The sequence below is a fragment of the Balaenoptera musculus genome, chromosome 10 (assembly GCF_009873245.2).
Source record: "Balaenoptera musculus isolate JJ_BM4_2016_0621 chromosome 10, mBalMus1.pri.v3, whole genome shotgun sequence".
Taxonomy (NCBI): domain Eukaryota; kingdom Metazoa; phylum Chordata; class Mammalia; order Artiodactyla; family Balaenopteridae; genus Balaenoptera; species Balaenoptera musculus.
The window spans coordinates 7,280,652-7,300,837 of NC_045794.1; the positions used below are offsets into that span (position 1 = coordinate 7,280,652).

At 43.1% G+C, this 20,186-nt stretch overlaps 1 protein-coding gene across 3 annotated transcripts; it reads left to right on the plus strand.

Annotated features, from left to right (window-relative positions):
• Nucleotides 1–773: 773 nt before the first annotated feature.
• Nucleotides 774–13,331, plus strand: SLC2A3 (solute carrier family 2 member 3). Of its 3 annotated transcripts, none has more exons than XM_036865398.1 (10): nt 774–950; nt 2,524–2,616; nt 3,157–3,317; nt 4,470–4,710; nt 5,161–5,323; nt 5,611–5,798; nt 8,911–9,015; nt 9,381–9,482; nt 10,082–10,285; nt 10,825–13,331. In XM_036865398.1, exons 1-10 carry the CDS (start codon nt 936–938, stop codon nt 11,035–11,037), a joined length of 1,485 nt encoding a protein of 494 aa, XP_036721293.1. In that variant the 5' UTR covers nt 774–935; the 3' UTR covers nt 11,038–13,331. The 3 variants fall into 3 exon arrangements, with proteins under 3 accessions (XP_036721293.1, XP_036721295.1, XP_036721294.1); XM_036865399.1 differs by lacking the exon at nt 774–950 and adding an exon at nt 1,489–1,883; XM_036865400.1 differs by lacking the exons at nt 2,524–2,616; nt 3,157–3,317 and having other exon boundaries at nt 929–950.
• The last annotated feature ends 6,855 nt before the right edge of the window (nt 13,332–20,186 follow it).

Here is a 20,186-nt window from a genome sequence, read left to right on the forward strand (position 1 = left end):
AGGCACTGTAAACCCGAGACTAGAGGCAAAACACTGCAGAAAGGGTAGAATTCAGAATGGGTGGGGAGTTGGTGAATGCCATATTTTCAGGAGTTTGGATTGTGTCCCGTGGGCAGCTGATTCTCTCCTTTCTGCAGCCCAGCAGAGTTGGTTTGGCTCCTAGACATTCAGGTTTTCTCCCAGGAGAGAGTAGTAGAGCCAAAAATTCTTCCAATTCTTCCTTCATTCGCTTTCCTTCTCTCACTCAGACTGTCCTTCCCTCCCCTTCAAGATTGTAGACACAGCCTACAATCAAAGAGCAGCTGATAAATTCATAGGAGTAGGAATAGTTTCTGTTTACACTCCGTCAAACAACGTTAACTCTCATCTAGTAGCACCCACTCGACTTTGCTTTATATAGAGAGCGTTTACTCTCATCTCTTTACGGATTGATTCAGTTCTGAGCGCTTGCGAGAGCAAAAAATAAAGTGTATCTGCCCTCCCTCCAGGCTTTTCTGGTAGCATTTTTGTCTGTGAAACTAAGAGGCTGTAGCTGCTCTTAGAAGAGGGAAGGAGGATGAGCTTAGAAAAAAAAAAAAAAAAAAAACCACGGAGTAGGGAGGGTGGAGGATGTGGTTTTAAAGAGATGGGGGGGGGGTGTTGTCTAGGGTGGGGGCAGAGCTTGAGGTCACAAAATTCCGGGAGGTCCGGAGATCACTGGGGGCGGGGGTGGGGTGGGGCTGGGGGCTTGTCGCCCAGGCTCCGCCCTTTGCGGAGCTTATAAATAGGTGCCCATCCTAAGGGTGCGGGAGGAGACGTTGGAGCGGTACCGAGGATCTGCCGGAAAACTTGCTGCAGAGAAGGACATTTTTGAGGTTTTGTTGGCTGGAAGAGGGGTCTCTGGAATCCCACCTCTAGATCTTTATTGAAGATTTGAAAGGAATTAATTTAGGGCCATGGGGACAGCGAAGGTAAGAGCGATACAATTACTGGGTTTTGCTTGTTTGGAGTACGCTCCGAAAGGCAAGCCTTAACGGTGATGGCTGTGCTCTCTTTTATACGGAGTCACCTAGCCATCTTAAAGCCTTTCCATTTCTTCCCCAGCCTGCAGTTCCCACCAGTTCTCTTTGGATGTCATTTCCTATAAAGGATTTATCCCCGTTTGATTCACCTTCCTGTGGTAGGGAAAGTCACCTGGAGAAGTTGTGTTTGTTTCCCGTTGTTTTTTTTTTTTTTTTTTTCTTTAGTACAATTACAGGCTACTGAGAATGTGAGGATGAAACGGTTGAGTGTTCAGGGGATCAGGGGCTGCTTGGTTGTGTTGATTACGAGTGTGGGTCTGAGAACCAGCAAGAGGATTTCTCTGGAAGCCTTAGACCTTGAAAGGACCTGGGATTTGTTTTGGGACCTGGGTCGGTGTCCAGCCATCTGTTCTATGACCTATGGGATTCCCTGGATACTAAGGAGAGAGAATTCCAGTTGTCCTCCCTGTTGTGGTTGATTGTGAGTGCACAATATATTAATGTATTACTGTGTGTTATGGATGCAGTATTTGTAGGGAGAAAGGTATTTTCATTCACTAAGGTAGCTTACTTGAAAATAAAAGAAGAGAAGGGATGAAAAAGTGGGAAGGCCCTCAAGAATAGTAAATGATGAGAGAAATAGAAGAGGTTTTTACTAAAAGGAGAGGATTAAACAGAAAGCGGTGCCCTGGTGGGGCTTCAGGGCTACTAGATGCCTGGGAGGCAAGGTCAATTTGGGGAACTGAAACTCCTGGCCTGCCACTGTCTGACCTGAGAGGGAAGGAGTTTAAGATGAGGAAGGGTTGGGGTTCTCAGGCGTAAAAATTGAGCTACCTTGAGGTGGAAAGTAAGATCACGCCCACTGGAATTATTCCCAGCAAGGTGAGTGATGACTGGGTTGATTACTGCACGGCCCCTCACAAAATGTCTCCATCTGGGGTTGGGAGTGAGCTTGTGCTCGCCCCCTGGTGGTTGGGTGGGGGATAGCAGTACATTATTAAGTGAACGGGAAGAATTTCAGATGGGACCAAGGATACAGTAGGTTGATCCTGTAGATTACGTGATGCAGTTAAGAGCAGCCTGGTGATGACGACACACCACCAGTACTCGGGCTTCTGTGGAATCTGGGGTACGGGTGAGCGTACGCTGGATCTAGCTGTTTCCAGAGTCAACTGTTCTTAGCAATCACAATTTTTTCTATTCCTGAGCACAGTTCTATGCTCGCTCTTACCTGGGGCTGTTTTTTGAATACTTCCAAACCGACTAACCCAGTTCTCTTAACTTCTCCCTTCTCCCAAATTTTCTTGCCACTTTCCCCAAGTTTACTCTGCACGCTCACCTATGTATTTCCAGATAAGCTCTTCAGTTCTTTCGTGTTCCTCATTCATTACCTAAATCGTTAAGTTTTTGTTGTTTTCATACCGCTCACAGGCTGAGTTCTCCTGATATATACATCTCCTTAATAAGAGTCAATCATCCATCAAGAGTTTAGACTGTTTCTTCTCTCCTCCCTCCCCCCCAGGTCACCGCCCCTCTGATCTTTGCCATCACGATTGCTACAATAGGCTCTTTCCAGTTTGGCTACAACACTGGAGTCATCAATGCTCCTGAGGTGGTGAGTGCCAGGCAGCTAGAGTTTGGAATAGGGTAATTATTCCTTTAGGTAGGGTTTCCAGAATTAACAAGTTTAGACAGACTTGGTAGGTAGCTTGGCTAAGACCTAGAGGGGGAATGATATTGGTGGGGGTCTAATTGAATCATTGATCAAGGCAAAAGGCTCAGGGGCTCCCTGTACCCTGGACTGTACCCATTCTTCCTCTCACCCTATGGTGATACACTTCCTTTATTATCCCTTAGGGGTTAGTTACAAAGTCTCAGGGCGGGAGGGTGGCTGGGATAGTCACTGAACAAGAGTACATCAGTACTACCTACTGGAATTTTCAGGACAAATAAAAAATTATTCTTTTCAGAGCTGGTAACATTAACTCCAGTGTATTACCTGTCTCTTCCATTGCCATCTATTTATTCCCTTGATCCGCTACCTAGAAAGTAACTGTAATGCTGTTCTCTTAGGGAGGGGAAGATCCCCAATGTTTGTTTCTTTTCTCATCCAGTTGTAACGGTCTCCTCTCCCACCAACCATTTTAATTTGCAGATCATAAAGGACTTTCTCAATTACACTTTGCAAGAGAGGTTAAAAAACCCTCCCTCTGAGGTGCTGCTCACGTCCCTGTGGTCCTTGTCTGTGGCCATCTTCTCCGTTGGTGGTATGATTGGCTCCTTTTCTGTTGGACTCTTTGTCAACCGGTTTGGCAGGTATTAATACTTTTTTTTTTTTTGTCTGAGTTGGGTCTTCGTTGCTGCGCGCAGGCTTTCTCTAGTTGCGGTGAGCGGGGGCTACTCTTTGTTGCGGTGCGCAGGCTTCCCATTGAGGTAGCTTCTCTTGTTGCGGAGCTCAGGCCCTAGGCTCGCGGGCTTCAGTAGCCGTGGCGTGCGGGCTTCAGTGGTTGTGGCGCACGGGCTTAGCTGCTCCGCGGCATGTGGGATCCTCCCAGACCAGGGCTCGAACCTGTGTTCCCTGCATTGGCAGGCGGATTCTTAACCACTGTGCCACCAGGGAAGTCCCGGTTTGGCAGGTCTTGATCAGAAACTGGGCAAGGAAGGGGGCTATACTGGTTGCATTGAGGACAAGTATTGAGGCTTAGAGCAGGGAGGTGATGATGCATTTGAATGAGAGCACCTCAAATTCCCATCAAGGGAAAACTAGTCCCACAGATTGCTGGGCTCCAACCCAGATTCAGGCCTAATGATTAGTCTGGGGTAGGGTGGGACAATTTTAATTTCTAGCAAATTTCTAGCTGATGCTGTTAGTTTGTGGACCACTTTGAGAACAACTGGCCTTAAAGTGCTTGCTAAAATCCTAGCCTACAGATAGGACGTAGAGGGGAGAATCTTAAACAAGTTCTCTAGGTGAGTTTTATGCATACTGAGGTGTAAGAACCATTGATCTTGATTATCCCAACCAGATATGTTCTGATAGTAGAAAGTGGAAAAATTAGACCAAAAGATATATGAGCCTGGAGAAGAGTAGAATGATTAGGAAAGAAGGGGGAGATCAGGTCTATTTTGCTAACTTCACTTGTTTTTGTTTTTTGTTTTTATTTATTTATTTATTTATTTGGCTGCATTGGGTCTAAGTTGCTGCATGGGGGCTTTCTCTAGTTGCAGTGCGTGGACTTCTCATTGCTGTGGCTTCCCTTGTTGTGGAGCACGGGCTCTAGGCACGCGGGCTTCAGTAGTTGTGGCACGTGGGCTCAGTAGCTGTGGTGTACGGGCTTAGTGCTCCACGGCATGTGGGATCTTCCCGGACCAGGGCTCGAACCCGTGTCCCCTTCATTGGCAGGCGGATTCTTAACCACTGCGCTACCAGGGAGGTCCCACTTCACTTGTTTTTGTTTAATCTTTCAGGCGCAATTCAATGCTTATTGTCAACCTGTTGGCCATCGCTGGTGGCTGCCTTATGGGGTTCTGCAAAATAGCGGAGTCAGTTGAAATGCTGATCCTGGGCCGACTGGTTATTGGCCTCTTCTGTGGACTCTGCACAGGATTCGTGCCCATGTACATTGGAGAGATATCTCCCACTGCCCTGCGGGGGGCCTTTGGCACTCTCAACCAGCTGGGCATCGTTATTGGGATTCTGGTGGCCCAGGTACTCTAGAACTTATTGAGTGTTAGTTTCCCAACTCATTAAATGAATTTACATAGAGAAGACAGTCAAGAGAATGTCTGGCACAGAGAACTGTATTCAATATGCTATGATAAACCGTAATGGAAACGAATATATTTTTTTTAAAAAAAATATATCTATGCATAACCGAATCACTGTGCTGTACAGCAGTAATTAACACAACATTGTAAATCAACTATACTTCAATTTAAAAAAAGAACGTCTGGCACATAGTCAACTATATATGTTTCAGATATTAATTAATATTACCATAGTTCACAGACGGCTAAGGAAGCAGGCAGGGTAGAAAAAGTAGTAGAGACTACCTTTTCCCGTGATAAAAGAACAGATGATCTTCTGAACGTTTTTTTTAAATCAACTTGTAGTCTGTAAAGTATGGAATTTATAGTATTGTCTTTGTCTGGTTTCTAGATCTTTGGGCTAAACATCATCTTGGGGACTAAAGAGCTCTGGCCCCTGCTCCTGGGCTTCACCATCATCCCGGCCATCCTCCAATGTGCCTCCCTTCCATTTTGCCCTGAAAGTCCTAGATTCTTGCTCATTAACAGAAAGGAAGAGGAGAGCGCTAAGGAGAGTGAGTACCCTTCACACCTTCACTGTAGGAATCTTAGGCTTATGGTTCGTTTTAGGATGAGGACATTGGATCTGGTTTTTGTCATCTCCTTTCCCTGTCTGATTATGCTTAAGTCAGAAACTTGCAGCCCCTGAAGGATGGGGTGAGAAGGTGAGTTAAAACCAGATGCTGATTGAGCCGCCAGATGCAGGGCTCATCTGGGCGGCTTCTTCCCATCCGTCTCATGGGGAAAAGGAATTCGGGACAGCATCTTATCATTAACCTTTCCTCTTCATGCTTTTCACCAGTTCTCCAGCGATTGTGGGGCACCCAGGATGTGGCTCAGGACATCCAGGAGATGAAAGATGAGAGTATAAGAATGGCACAGGAAAAAAAAGTCACTGTGGTGGAGCTCTTCCGAGCCCCCAGCTACCGACAGCCCATCATCATCTCCATCATGCTCCAGCTCTCTCAGCAGCTCTCGGGGATCAACGCTGTGAGTGCCCACTTGTATGTCAAACGTGTCCTACAGTATTCCACTTAAAACACCTGACCAGAGGTGAATAGCATTGGCTGTTGCTCACCTTCTTTTATATCCAGGGATCCCCCACAATGCTTGCCACAGAGCAGCCTCTCAGAAAATGCTCTTTATCCAGGTTTCCATTTCGTTTTTTTAATTTTTTCATTTTTATTTATTTATTTTTTAATTTTTTTGGTCAGATCTTAGTTCCCCAACCAGGGATCAAACCCATGCCCCCTGTAGTGGAAGCACGGAGTCCTAACCATTGGACTGCCAGGGAATTCCCTATTTCTTAAAATTATCTATAGTACATGTTTTCCATGTGGAAAGATGAGAGAATCAATTAAAAGTTTGTCACCCTTAGCCTTGGAACTTATAGTTAACATTTGTCCTCTTCCAGATTTTTTTTTAATATATAGAGTATCACAATTTGTCAATTTTTATTAATCCTCTTTTCTTGACCACTCATTTAAAAAATTTTCAGTCCTCTTTAACTCTGATCTGTCTTATTACATAATGTTATCAGTGATAACGTAGGCCATATAATCAAAGCAGATCTGAGAGTTGATACACCTTGGGTTTTTTCCCAGGACTGTGCAATCTAAAATCAGTGTAAAGCCCTGGGGAGCAATTAGGAGGTGTGTGGGCACACAGGCAAATTCCGAGTGAGCTGGGCTTATCATTCTCTATATTTTTTACAACTTAGAATAGTGACTATGATAGTTAAGTGTGAGGCAAAATGGAAGCTAGCAGTGGGCAGGTAGCCATAGTATTCTATGCAAAAATCAGCTTCTGCTCTTGAGTCTTGGTTGTGGGCAGAGAGGGCATTCCTACACCTATCCTTTTGCAGATAAAATATTTGGATATGAAGAACACCCACCCCTGTCCCCCTTCTAAGTACTGATTCACGCCCTAAGGGTTTCCCATCATAATGTGATCAGTGTGATCAAATCGTTTTGTGACAAAGCGTTTTGCAAAACACGTGATAACTCAGAATACTAAGTTTGTCCTTAGCCTTTTCTCCCTAACGCACCACAAGGATACTTGTGTTTGAAATAGCAGTGCATCTCCTGAGGACTTAGAGGCTGTTATGTCAGACCTTGGGAGGAAAGACAGTTTGAAAAAGCCTCTCAGGTGGTTTTGATGGATCTCAATCTCAAATTTCCACATTTGAAAAACCACCGTAATCAAATATACTCTCAAGACTTTCCAGAACAGCGAGGCTGGGACTAGAGTGAGGTGTCCAGATACAAGACATGTCCTGAGAAGGACCGCCTTCTTCAATTCTATACCCCAGGTGCCTGCTTGCCTCCCCCCAGTCGAAGCCCTGCAAAACAGGATCAGAAAAAGACCACCCTGGGAAAGTTACAAATGATAGATGAGTGCTCTGCCGGCAGGACCTATCCATCCCCCAGCCCCTACCCCCGCCCTTTCAGGAAATGGTGTGTGAAAGTCAGTTTTCCAACCTACCTTTGAACAAACGATGTTTTCTAATTTCCCTTAAAGGCAGACGGGTAAGAGGCTGGATAGTGTTTACCCAGCAGAGTAAACTGCCTTTAGGTAAGATGATGTGGCCTAGCTCCATGGCACCAGGCAGGAAGATTTTACTGTAAGAAGTTTGCTTGAGATGCGTATATACGTGTTAGGTTTTTGATATGTGAGCTTTTATATAAGGAAGAGAATTGGCATACCTATTCATCTCTAGTTTTAACTGTTCAGACTTCTTTCCTCACAAGCTTTATATTATTAAATATTCTTCGTTTTTGTGGTTTTTTTTAAATTCCATGCTTCTCTCCTAGAGCAGCAGTTTTCATTGAGGATGACACTCCATATCTCAGTTTCCAAGAGCTCAGCCTGAATCTTATTCTGGAAAATATACATAGTTTCTGTCTTAGGTTGGTAGGGATTTGAAGACTTGTTTCTGGAGATGGTCACTCCCATTGTAGGAGCATATGTTCATCAAAAAGTCTGATGAACACTGGCTGCTACGAGGGCAGGTACTCTGGGTGAAATCATAAACCCCTAAACCAAACCTGAGGGACTGAGCGATCTAGATCCTGTTCCCTTGTTATCTTGAGGTCTGAGACCAATGTTTTGACATCTCTTTAGCTGTGGTAGTTGTAGCAGCCCTACGTATTAGCACAGTGTTGAGCAAATAATAAAAATAGTATACATTAAATTGCAGTTTATTTAATAGTGTATATTCAATTAAAATAATAGCTGGTGTTATTTCGTAAAACACTTGCAAAGACCTAGTTCCTGGAATTCCAGCCCAAGTTCTGCTTCTAAATCACGATCAGGCTGAGGTTACTCTTCAGTTTCTTCACTATCAAGTGGAGACATCAATGCCTGTCATTGTTGGTCGGGGTGGGAGTTGGAGTAAGTCTATTGGAACAGTGTAATTGAAAAACTTAAAGGGACTTAAGCCTTTATATGTAAGTTACTAAAGTAAACTTAAGGAAGAGACTAAATGGAGCAGTAAGAATAAGCATAGTGGGGCTTCCCTGGTGGCGCAGTGGTTGAGAGTCCGCCTGCCGATGCGGGGGACGCGGGTTCGAGCCCTGGTCTGGGAGGATCCCACATGCCGCGGAGCGGCTGGGCCCGTGAGCCACAACTACTGAGCCTGCGCGTCTGGAGCCTGTGCTCCACAGCGGGAGAGGCCGCGATAATGAGAGGCCCGTGCACCGCGATGAAGAGTGGCCCCCGCTTGCCACAACAAGAGAAAGCCCTCGCACAGAAACGAAGACCCAACACAGCCAAAAATAAATAAATAAATAAATAAATAAATAAATAAATAAATAAAAAAGCAAGCCACTAGTGTGTATTTGGACCAATTTAAAAAAAAAAAAAAAAGAATAAGCATAGTTAGAAGGAAAAGAAAGCGGAAATAAGTAGCTAGAATTGAAGAAGAGAATAGAGATAAGATACAGAAGATCATTCGTTTGCAGAAAAGATACCGTGATTGAACAAAAATCCCTGGGAAGTACTCCTTAACTTCTGGGACTTTTTTGAGTTGATTTTTTGGAGGGTTCCGTGTAACTGCTATGCACAATTGTATTTCACAGTTGCATCTTTTGTTCCCTGTTAGGTGTTCTATTACTCGACAGGAATCTTCAAAGATGCAGGTGTCAAGGAGCCGATCTATGCCACTATTGGTGCAGGCGTGGTTAATACCATCTTCACCGTGGTTTCTGTAAGTCGGATGTTTTGATCATTGTTGAGGTGGGAGAAGAATTCTTGCTACACACGTTCAAGGATGGGTTGCATGTCCTTCCACACCCCCCTTCTGTCATTTAGTTAAACCTTTTTTTGTTTAATTCCTTTTGGGGGAAAAGGGCTATTGAATGATGGGTAAAACAGTCTTCACTCTTCAAACAAGTAGGGAGTGGATGGGCGAGAGGAAGTATAGAGGGGATTATGTAGGATGCTTTTAACTAGAAGCTGGAAGAGAGGAAGTGTGACTATAACAGGTATCCTGCTGTTGATCAGGCAGATTCCAGAGCTCATATAGTTGTTTTCATGAAAGGGAATGCAGATGTTTCTTTTTTATTCTTTTAGGTGTTCCTGGTAGAAAAGGCAGGGAGGAGGACGCTGCACCTGATAGGCCTTGGAGGGATGGCTTTTTGTTCCGTCCTCATGACCATTTCTTTGTCATTAAAGGTGAGCGCTCTTTGCGGTGGAAGGGGGTGGTGCAGAAAGGTGAGGGGGTGGGTAGTTGAGGTTTGGAGATCATACAAATGACATTTGGGAGAGGCAACATGCCCAGAGTTTTAAGACAAGTGGATTATCAGAGATAGATAATTAAATTGCTATAATCCCTATATCTATATAACATATAGTTTGTAAAATACATTATCTCATTTAATTCTTAAAGAAATCTTGAGGTCATTATTCCCCTTTTACAGCTGATAAAATGGTCTCAGTGCAGAATGACATTTGTGATCACACTGCTAGGTTTCAAAGACCCGAGGCTTCTAGGACCTCCCTGGCGGTCCAGTGGTTAAGACTCTGCACTCAATGCAGGGGGCACGGGTTCAATCCCTGATCGGGGAACTAAGATACCACATGCCATATGGTGAGGCCAAAAAAAAAAAAAGAAGAAAGAAACAAGGACCTAAGGCTTCTAGGTCCAGTAACTCCTTTATACCACGGGACAGAAGGAACTTTTCATTATTAGTCAGTCCTCATCTCTGGGAAGCTGGATGCTGCCTGGGGCATGCTGTCTCTAATACTAACTTTCCTTTGTTCCTTTCTCGTAGGATAATTATGGTTGGATGAGCTTTATCTGTATTGGGGCCATCTTGGCCTTCGTGGCCTTCTTTGAAATTGGCCCAGGCCCCATTCCCTGGTTTATTGTGGCTGAACTCTTCGGCCAGGGACCCCGCCCGGCTGCCATGGCAGTGGCTGGTTGTTCCAACTGGACCTCCAACTTTTTGGTTGGACTGCTCTTCCCCTCAGCTGCAGTAAGTAACTTAAAACTCACCCAGCCCATCTTGAAACCAGCTAATACATAGTTCTGCCTAGAAACAGAATGGTAATAATAAGCCTTAGGATTCCAAACCAATATTTAAAATCCATCATTTGGCTTAGCATTAATGGCTTTATGATGTTAATGATGAGATAGGTCCTATTATAAAATGGCCTAGAGCTGATTTGTTAAGTAAAGGAACTAGCAGTAGACATCTAGAATGCATTCCCAGTTTCCATGAGTCTTTCAGAAACCCAGATCTTAAAACTCATAATCAAAAGGCCTAAAATACTCAATAGGTATTTGGAAACAGCTAACTTCAATGACTAGGAAAAGGAATGACAAAAAATGGCAGAGAAATACAGTAAGTTACCAGTGAAATCATAAACAAGTCTCTGAAGAAACCTTACTGTCTTCATGAAGTCTAGAAGGGTTATGGCTTCAGGCCTATTGGAAATACGATTGTGAAGGAAACGAGTTTGTCAGTGACCAGATTTTTACACCAACTCTCCTTTTTTTGTGTCCTTTGACTAGTTCTATTTAGGAGCCTATGTTTTCATTGTCTTCACCGGCTTCCTTGTTATCTTCTGGATCTTCACCTTCTTCAAAGTCCCTGAGACTCGTGGCAGGACTTTTGAGGAAATTACACGAGCCTTTGAAGGGCAGGTGCCGGCGGGTAACCGAGGTGAGAAAGGTCCCATCGTAGAGATGAACAGCATCCAGCCCACCAAGGACACCAACGTCTAAGCAATGCCTCCTTCCCACCTCCCTCCTGCCATGAAAATGCAACCTCTCCCTAAGCAAGAGAGAGACCTCATCAGGTTGTAACCCAGGACTGTTTCTGAATGCTGCTACTCAATTCTTTTCTCATCCCACACACTCATGGGCGCTCAGAGGATCCCAACGCTGGGGTTAGTTGTTATCTTCAAAGGCTTTTAAAAATTTCATTTCTTGGACATTCTCTTCTGTTCAGGAGAGACCAAGTGAACCTGCCTTCATTTCAGGAGGGATTGGCTGCTTGGCATATGACAACTTTGCCAGCTCTTGCTCCCTTAGGTTCTACTATCGTCTCTCGAGGGCCTTTAGGGGAGTGGGCATGAGGCTGCAGTTCCTCCAACCTCAACTTACCAGGAAGCAGATACACATAAGAATGTGGAGGGCAGAGAGGGATTCCATAAGACCGTCTTCCTCACTTCCATACGGCTCTGCAGAGCAAACTAACTTGAGTTTTATTTATTTTATCTTTTGGCTTTATTGCATAAATATTTATTTTTGTAAGTATAAAGTAATTTTACCAAATAATGAAAGCATAAGGAAATTGAGGTTAGAGGGAGGTGCTTAAAGAGGTTATACGGTGGAAGATTTAATACCGAAGAGGTTAAGGTGCAATAAGAAGGGACAAATTTAGGGAGAAATGTGATGCATTGTTGGAGGGTGTATGATGTGTGTGAGGTTTGCACGTTGCCTCTTAACAATTTCTGTCCTTCAGGTGAAAACTCAGATTTCTCAGAAAAGTCATGTGCCTGTCTAAAGAAGCTATTAGTTTCCTTTGGAACTTTTTCCTTTGTTTAAGATTATATGTAGTATTACTTGAAATCTAGGATTATCACTAAGATGGGCATTGTAGTTAATGGTAGTTGATGGGTTCTAATTTTGGATGGAGTCCAGAGAAGGGATGGTTATTTCTAGAAATCCTCTCTCCCCTCACTGGACCAAACGGCTTCTTTGTAGTGAACTCACTTTTTTTTTTTTTTTTAAATACTCCTATCATCTGGTGGGAGAGCCTTCTAAATGAACAAGCCAAAATATTGGTTCTTGGTAGAGGTTCGTTATTTCTTCAGTTTGTTCTTTAGAAGATTTTAGATGTTGATTTTTATTTTGTTTTAAGCCATAGCTTTAAAAGAATTCAGAGATGTTCATAGCTACCTTGGAATTTGTAACCTCAGCTCTGGGAGAGGATTTTTCCAGAACGATTATTATCCAGTTGAAGTATGTTGTTACATTAGGGTCATCTCATGCTCGTTTATGTCTGTTACCATGTCAAGTTACCCTTGTTACCATGTTACCATAGTATTATGTCAAGTGCCCTTCCAGGGACTTGAACTTTCCCACAGACCACACTCGACAGTATGCGTGGATGTGCAGTGGAGCCCACACTTGAGCGTGAGTGTATGTGCACCGTCACCTTGCTCTGGGTGGAAGTAGTTTATGGGTAACTTGTTTCCTCTATGTTCCTAAGGCCCCCTTTTGGATAGAATGTGTTCAAACTCATTCCTATGTATGTCGATAGCACTGCCTCTGCTGGGTGGAATTTGAATCTATGGTTTTCTTTCAGACTTTAGAGTTCGGTCTCATGTGGCTGCCTTTCCTTGTTGGAGAGGAAGGGGAGAACTCCCTAAATTTTGAGACTGAGAGTGGAGGACTCGCTCCATGCTCCGACAACAGGGAGAGACAGGAAAGCGTGTGACATCGGGACTCGGTGCCTCTGGGGAGTGCTGGAGGGGAGTCACAGGGGAGAGGGAGGCATTCTTTGAAGGCGGTGAGAAACAAACTGAAGCTTCTATCTCTGGGGCGGTTCAGAGAGTTAGGTGAGATGGAGGGGTTTACACTTGCCAGAGGCCACGGACACTTCTACGCCCACCCAGTTACCCAGTATTTTTAGAAATGGAGATTGGGCCCTTCTTCCCTTTTTCATATGTTGCTTGATCTCCCTTTCCCTCTTTGGTGCTTACATATTTCATTCAGGTCCTTCAGCCAAACCCTTGCCTGTTGCCATTGTTTTGGTTCTAAGTTCTCACCATTCCCTCTGGTCCTTGAGCCTTTGGATAAAAACTCACAGAGCCATGGGGTGGGGCTTTGCTGGAACGGCTGAGTTTCCTCTAACTGCACCTCTGCTCTGGCTCCTCGAAACTAGTGGGTTGGCAGTCATGCAGTGTGGAAGTCTTCCCATTTCTCAGTGACCAGATTGTGAATAATTTCCAAACGGATTTTCTATTATTGTTACTATGGTTCTTTGTTTTGAAATAAAAATTCTGAATGTATATATAACATCACAGACTTGGTTTTTTTGTTGTTTTGGTCCTTCCTGTGACAACAAAATCAGCTTTAATTCCAATGTGGCCACCCAGTACCTGTTGTAACCTTAAGTAAGTTTCTTATACAAGAGTCTCGTACAAATGAAAATAGCAATACTTGCTTATTATGCAGATGAAATGGAAAAGCCTTAGTGCATTGCCTTGCATACTTAATAAATTATGTTGCTTGCTTTCCCCAGTGAGAATTCTTCTGATTTTTCTCTTATGCTCCTACCTATTTCCTTTCTCCTCCAGTCTCTGATCTCTAAAATTCATCCTACACTGATGTCAGGGCATCCACATGACATATACATATACATTTAAATCACTGTCCTGCTTAAAAATTCTTCAATAGCTTCCAATCGACTACAGGAAAAACAGTCCCCTGGCTTAACAACCCCTCCAGGGGCAAGGTCCCTGCTACCTTTCATTTTGATTCACCATTTCTTTCTTTTTTTTGTTTAATTTTTATTTTATATTGGAGTATTGTTGATTACCAATGTTGTGTTAGTTTCAGGTGTACAGCAAAGTGATTCAGTTATACATATGTATTCTATATATATATATCTCCCCATTCTTTTTCAGATTCTTTTGCCATATAGGTTATTACAGAATATTGAGTAGAGTTCCCTTTGCTCTATGGTAGGTCCTTGTTGACTATGTATTTTATATACAGCAGTGTGTGTATGTTCAACCCAAGCTCCTCATGTGTCCCTCTCCCCACCCACCACCTTTCCCCTTTGGTAACCATAAATTTGTTTTCGAAGTCTGTGAGTCTGTTTCTGTTTTGTAAATAAGTGTGCTATGAGTTATAAAAAATAAAAATAAAAAATAATTAGTTATAAATAAATAATAAAAAAGAAGAAACAAACACCTCATACCCACTACAGGCACTCCACACCTCCATGCTTTCCTTTCATGTAGTTCTGACACTCCCTTCCCTAGTTTCCATTCATTTACTACAGATATTTCTACTAGCCCAGGCAGGAGCTCCATAAAGGCTTCCTTACCCACAACATAGTCCTTACACTGTGGTGCTCTGTGTGTCAGAGAGGATGAAAGGATGAAATACCCTGGCTGTCCTGAAAGAGCCCCAGTGAGTGCACCGTATTCTCCAAAATTGTGGTTGCCTTAGCTCCCTTTTTCCACCTTTGCTTCCTTATAATTCATTCTTCACATGATCAGAGTGATCTTTTAAAATCAGATCGTGTCACTCCCTGCTCAAAGCCTTCCAATTCCACTTAAGATAGTATCCAGGGGATGGTATCTAGAGGTATGCAGAATGGCCCAGTGTTTGATGTACGTCCTAGGCTGTCCTACAACAGCCTCTAACAAAACTAGGCCATCTGGAACCCCAAAATCTACATATAGTGTGTGCCCAGGCTGACTTTGAGGGGTTCGTGCTGTGAGACCTAAAGTTTTTATGAGGTTGTCTAAAACGAAAAAGCATGTCAGCAGGACCTATGGTGGGTCCATGGGAGCTAATGTGTCCATGACAGGATCAAGCATGCTTTCCTTATTGAGGAGCAGAAAATCAAGAGTGTTGAAGGCAAAAGAACAGAGTGTTGAAGGCAAAAGAAAAGAAAGCTAAATTTTAAAATGGAGATTTTTGTTGTTGGGGGTGGAATTCCCCGGTGGTCTAGTGCTTAGGATTAGGCACTTTCATTGCAGAGGCCTGGGTTTGATCCCTGGTTGGGGAACATATCCCACCAGCCACACGGTGCGGCCAAAAAAATAAAAATAAATAAATAAATGAAATAAAAATGGAGTTTTTTTTTTTTTTTTTTTTTAATTTATTTACTTATGGCTGTGTTGGGTCTTCGTTTCTGTGCCCTCTGAGCCTGGGGCCTCTGAGCTGCGGGATGATGTCTGGGTCGAGGGTCCAGGTGAGGCCTGAGCCGGCCCGCTCTGGCTCTACGCTCTAGGTCTTCACAGCGCCGCCCTCTTGGATGTCAAGTCCCAGAGTGGCACCAACGAATCTAGTAACATCTGTCCGTGATCCGGGCGGGCCACGGTGGCGCGGCACCGCTGAAACCGCAGGTCCTGCCGGCCGTCCACCTCCCTCCCCTCCCACCGCTCCAGCCCCAATGGTGGCCCAGGGCCTGCGCCCGCCCCCGCCCCCGCCCCCGCCCCCGCCCCCGCCCCCGCCCCCGCCCCGCAGTTACGGGAGGCTGGGCGGGCTCTGGACCAAACCGCGGACCCGGCAGGAGGCGGGGCTTCGGAGGCGCCAGGTCTCCCGCGAGGCTTCGCCGCGCAGGCTCGGGCGGCACCAGCAACCCGCTAGTTTCCGTGCGGCTGAAGCCCTTTACGGCTGAAACGCAGGACACGCTTGGCGAAGTGCAGACCTTCAAAGGCAGGTATTTCCCGCCTTTCATATTCTGAAGAGAATTTCTGAAGAGAATTTAACTACCCTTTCTGGATTGCTCTAGGCTTTGTGACTTAATTGATATGACTAAATCATCTGAGTTGGGATAGGTTTCAGAGATTAAATTCAAATCTCACTTTTAAAAAATTGAATGAATCGTCAAAACTGGAACTGGCACCCTGTCTCTTGACTATATGCTCAAGAAGTGGACTAAAGTTAAATACCCAATAAGGTACAAGGGTACCAGTTTTTATACACTTTTACTAAAACGTTTTATTATGAAACGTTTCATCTTTTTTTTTTTAACTCATTTGCGTTTTTTTAAAATTAATTAATTAATTAATTTATTTATGGCTGTGTTGGGTCTTCGTTTCTGCGCGAGGGCTTTCTCCAGCTGCGGCAAGTGGGGGCCACTCTTCATCGCGGTGCGCGGGCCTCTCACTATCGCGGCCTCTCTTGTTGCGGAGCACAGGCTCCAGACGCGCAGGCTCACTAACTGTGGCGCTCGGGCCTAGTTGCCCCGCGGCATGTGGGATCTTCCCAGACCAGGGCTCGAACCCGTGTCCCCTGCATTAGCAGGCAGATTCTCAACCACTGTGCCAACAGGGAAGCCCCCCTTTTCATCTTTATTAACCTGAAGTGAGAAAGGAGTCCTGTATTTTATTTTATTTAAATTTATTATTTTATTTATTTATTTATTTATTTATTTTTAGCTGCGTTGGGTCGTCGTTGCAGTGCGCGGGCTCCTCATTGCGGTGGCTTTTCTTGTTGGGAGCACAGGCCCTAGTCGCGTGGGCTTCAGTAGTTGCGGCTCGTGGGCTCAGTAGTTGTGCCTTACAGACTCTGGAGCGCAGGCTCAGTAGTTGTGGCGCACGGGCTTAGTTGCTCTGTGGCATGTGGGATCTTCCTGGACCAGGGCTCGACCCCGTGTCCCCTGCATTGGCAGGTGGATTCTTAACCACTGTGCCACCAGGGAAGCCCGAGTCCTGTATTTTAAATCTGCATTTTTATTACGAGATTGAGCATTTTTTCGGTCTTTGTATTTCCTTATCTGTGTACCATTTGTATATATCAGAGGAGGAATATTTTGAAAAAGATGTGTTTTGGAGAAGAAACAAGACAAAATAAGTAGAGTTTATAAAGAAAATAGTTACCATATGACCCAGCATTTCCACTCCTAGATATATTACCCATGAAAGATGAAAACTTGTCCACACAAAAACTTGTTCACACATGTTTGTTGCAGCATAATTCACAGTAACCCCAAACTGGAAGCAACCCATATATCCATTGACAGATATCCATTGACAGATAAACAGAAAACCAAATGTGGTATATCCGTACAATGCAATAGTACTTAGTCACAAGAAGGAATGAAGTACTGATACATGCTGTAATATAGATGACCCTTGAAACCATATGTGTATAAAGCCAGTCACAAAAGACCACATATTATATGACTCAATTTGTATGAAATTTCCAGAACAGGCAAATCTATAGAGGGAAAGACGGTACCTTTAGTGGTGACCTAGAACTAAGGGGAGGAAAACAAAGGGGGATGGGGACACAGAGATTAAAAATGACTTCTAATGGGTACAAAGTTTCTTTTTAGGGTGATGGAAACACTCTAAAATTAGATTATTCATCTAATAATCTGGTTCCACAACTCTGTATAAATGCTAAAAATTATTGAATTGTACACTTTCAATGGGTGAACCTTATCATATATAAATTATGTAAAAATAAATCTGTGTAATAAAAAGATTAAAACAGAAAGGAAAATAAGAGTATAAGTAGTCATATAAAAAACTAAATGTCCTGATAGGAAACTGGTAAAACTAAAGTTTGAAACATCCTGTAATAGAATATTATGCAGATATTCAACATAATTGAATGGGTAGGTATTTTTGTCCTGTGTGTGAGGGATTTGATTTCTCTGCATTCTGAACAACACTTGTTAATATCTGACTTTTTGATTTTATGCATCCTAGTGGGTGTGAAATGATATCTCAAAGTGGTTTTGATTTGCATTTCCTTAATGACTAATGCTGTTGAACATCTTTTTTATGGGCTTATTGGCCATTTGTATATCTTCTTTGGTGAAATGTCTATTCAAGTCCTTTGCTTCTGTTTTAATTGGGTTACTTGAGTTTTTATTTATTTATTTATTTATTTATTTTAACATCTTTGTTGGAGTATAATTGCTTTACAATGGTGTGTTAGTTTCTGCTTTATAACAAAGTGAATCAGTTATACATATACATATGTCCCCATATCTCTTCCCTCTTGCATCTCCCTCCCTCCCACCCTCCCTATCCCACCCCTCTAGCTGGTCACAAAGCACCGAGCTGATCTCCCTGTGCTATGCAGCTGCTTCCTACTAGCTATCTATTTTACGTTTGGTAGTGTATATACGTCCAGTCCATGCCACTCTCTCACTTTGTCCCAGCTTACCCTTCCCCCTCCCCGTATCCTCAAGTCCATTCTCTAGTAGGTCTGCATCTTTATTCCCGTCTTGCTCCTAGGTTCTTCATGACCATTTTTTTTTTGCTTTTTTTAGATTCCATATATATGTGTTAGCATACGGTATTTGTTTTTCTCTTTCTGACTTACTTCACTCAGTATGACAGTCTCTAGGTCCATCCACCTCACTACAAATAACTCAGTTTCGTTCCTTTTTATGGCTGAGTAATATTCCATTGTATATATGTGCCACATCTTCTTTAGCCATTCATCTGTTGATGGACACTTCGGTTGCTTCCATGTCCTGGCTATTGTAAATAGAGCTGCAATGAACATTGTGGTACATGACTCTTTTTGAATTATGGTTTTCTCAGGGTATATGCCCAGTAGTGGGATTGCTGGGTCATATGGTAGTTCTATTTTTAGTTTTTTAAGGAACGTCCATACTGTTCTCCATAGTGGCTGTATCAATTTACATTCCCACCAACAGTGCAAGAGGGTTCCCTTTTCTCCACACCCTCTCCAGCATTTATTGTTTGTAGATTTTTTGATGATGGCCATTCTGACCAGTGTGAGATGATATCTCATTGTAGTTTTGATTCGCATTTCTCTAATAATTAATGATGTTGAGCATTCTTTCATGTGTCTGTTGGCAATCTGTATATCTTCTTTGGAGAAATGTCTATTTAGGTCTTCTGCCCATTTTTGGATTGGGTTGTTTGTTTTTTTAATATTGAGCTGCTTGTAAATTTTGGAGATTAATCCTTTGTCAGTTGCTTCATTTGCAAATATTTTCTCCCATTCTGAGGGTTGTCTTTTCGTCTTGTTTATGGTTTCCTTTGCTGTGAAAAAGGTTTTAAGTTTCATTAGGTCCCATTTGTTTATTTTTGCTTTTATTTCCATTTCTCTAGGAGGTGGGTCAAAAAGGATCTTGCTGTGATTTATGTCATAGAGTGTTCTGCCTATGTATTCCTCTAAGAGTTTGATGGTGTCTGGCCTTACATTTAGGTCTTTAATCCATTTTGAGTTTATTTTTGTGTATGGTGTTAGGGACTGTTCTAATTTCATTCTTTTACATGTAGCTGTCCAGTTTTCCCAGCACCACTTATTGAAGAGGCTGTCTTTTCTCCACTGTATATTCTTGCCTCCTTTCTCAAAGATAAGGTGACCATATGTGCGTGGGTTTATCTCTGGGCTTTCTATCGTGTTCCATTGATCTATATTTCTTTTTCTGTGCCAGTACCATACTGTCTTGATTACTGTAGCTTTGTAATATAGTCTGAAGTCAGGGAGCCTGATTCCTCCAGCTCCATTTTTCTTTCTCAAGATTGCTTTGGCTATTCTTTATTTTTTATTTATTATTTTTATTGAGTTCTTTATATAGTCTGGATGAGTCTCTTGTCAAATATATGATTTGTGAATCCCGTTCTGTAGATTGTCTTTGCACTTTTTTTTTTTGGCCACACTGTGGCTTGTGGGATCTTAGTTCCCTGACTAGGGATCAAACCCAGTTCCTCAGCAGTGAAAGTGTGGAGTCTTAACCACTGGACTGCCAGGGAATTCCCTCTTTTCACTTTCTTGATAGTGTCCTTTGAAATACAAAAGTTTTAAATTTTGTTGGTGGGCTTGTAAAATGGTATAACCAGTATGAAAAATACTATGGAGTTTCCTCAAAAAATTAAATGTGGAGCACTATATGATCCAACAATCCCACTTCTGGCTATATGACCAAAAGAATTGAAAGCAGGGTCTTGAGATATTTGCATACCCATGTTCATAGCAGCACTATTCACAATAGCCAAGAAGTGGAAGCAACCCAAGTGTCCAGCAATGGATGAATGGATAAACACAGTGTACAATATGCATGCAAGGGAATTTTTTTTTAATTTTTAAAATTTATTTATTTTTGGCTGCATTGGGTCTTTGTTGCTGTGTGCGGGCTTTCTCTAGTTGTGGTGAGCGGGGGCTACTCTTCGTTGTGGTGCACGGGCTCT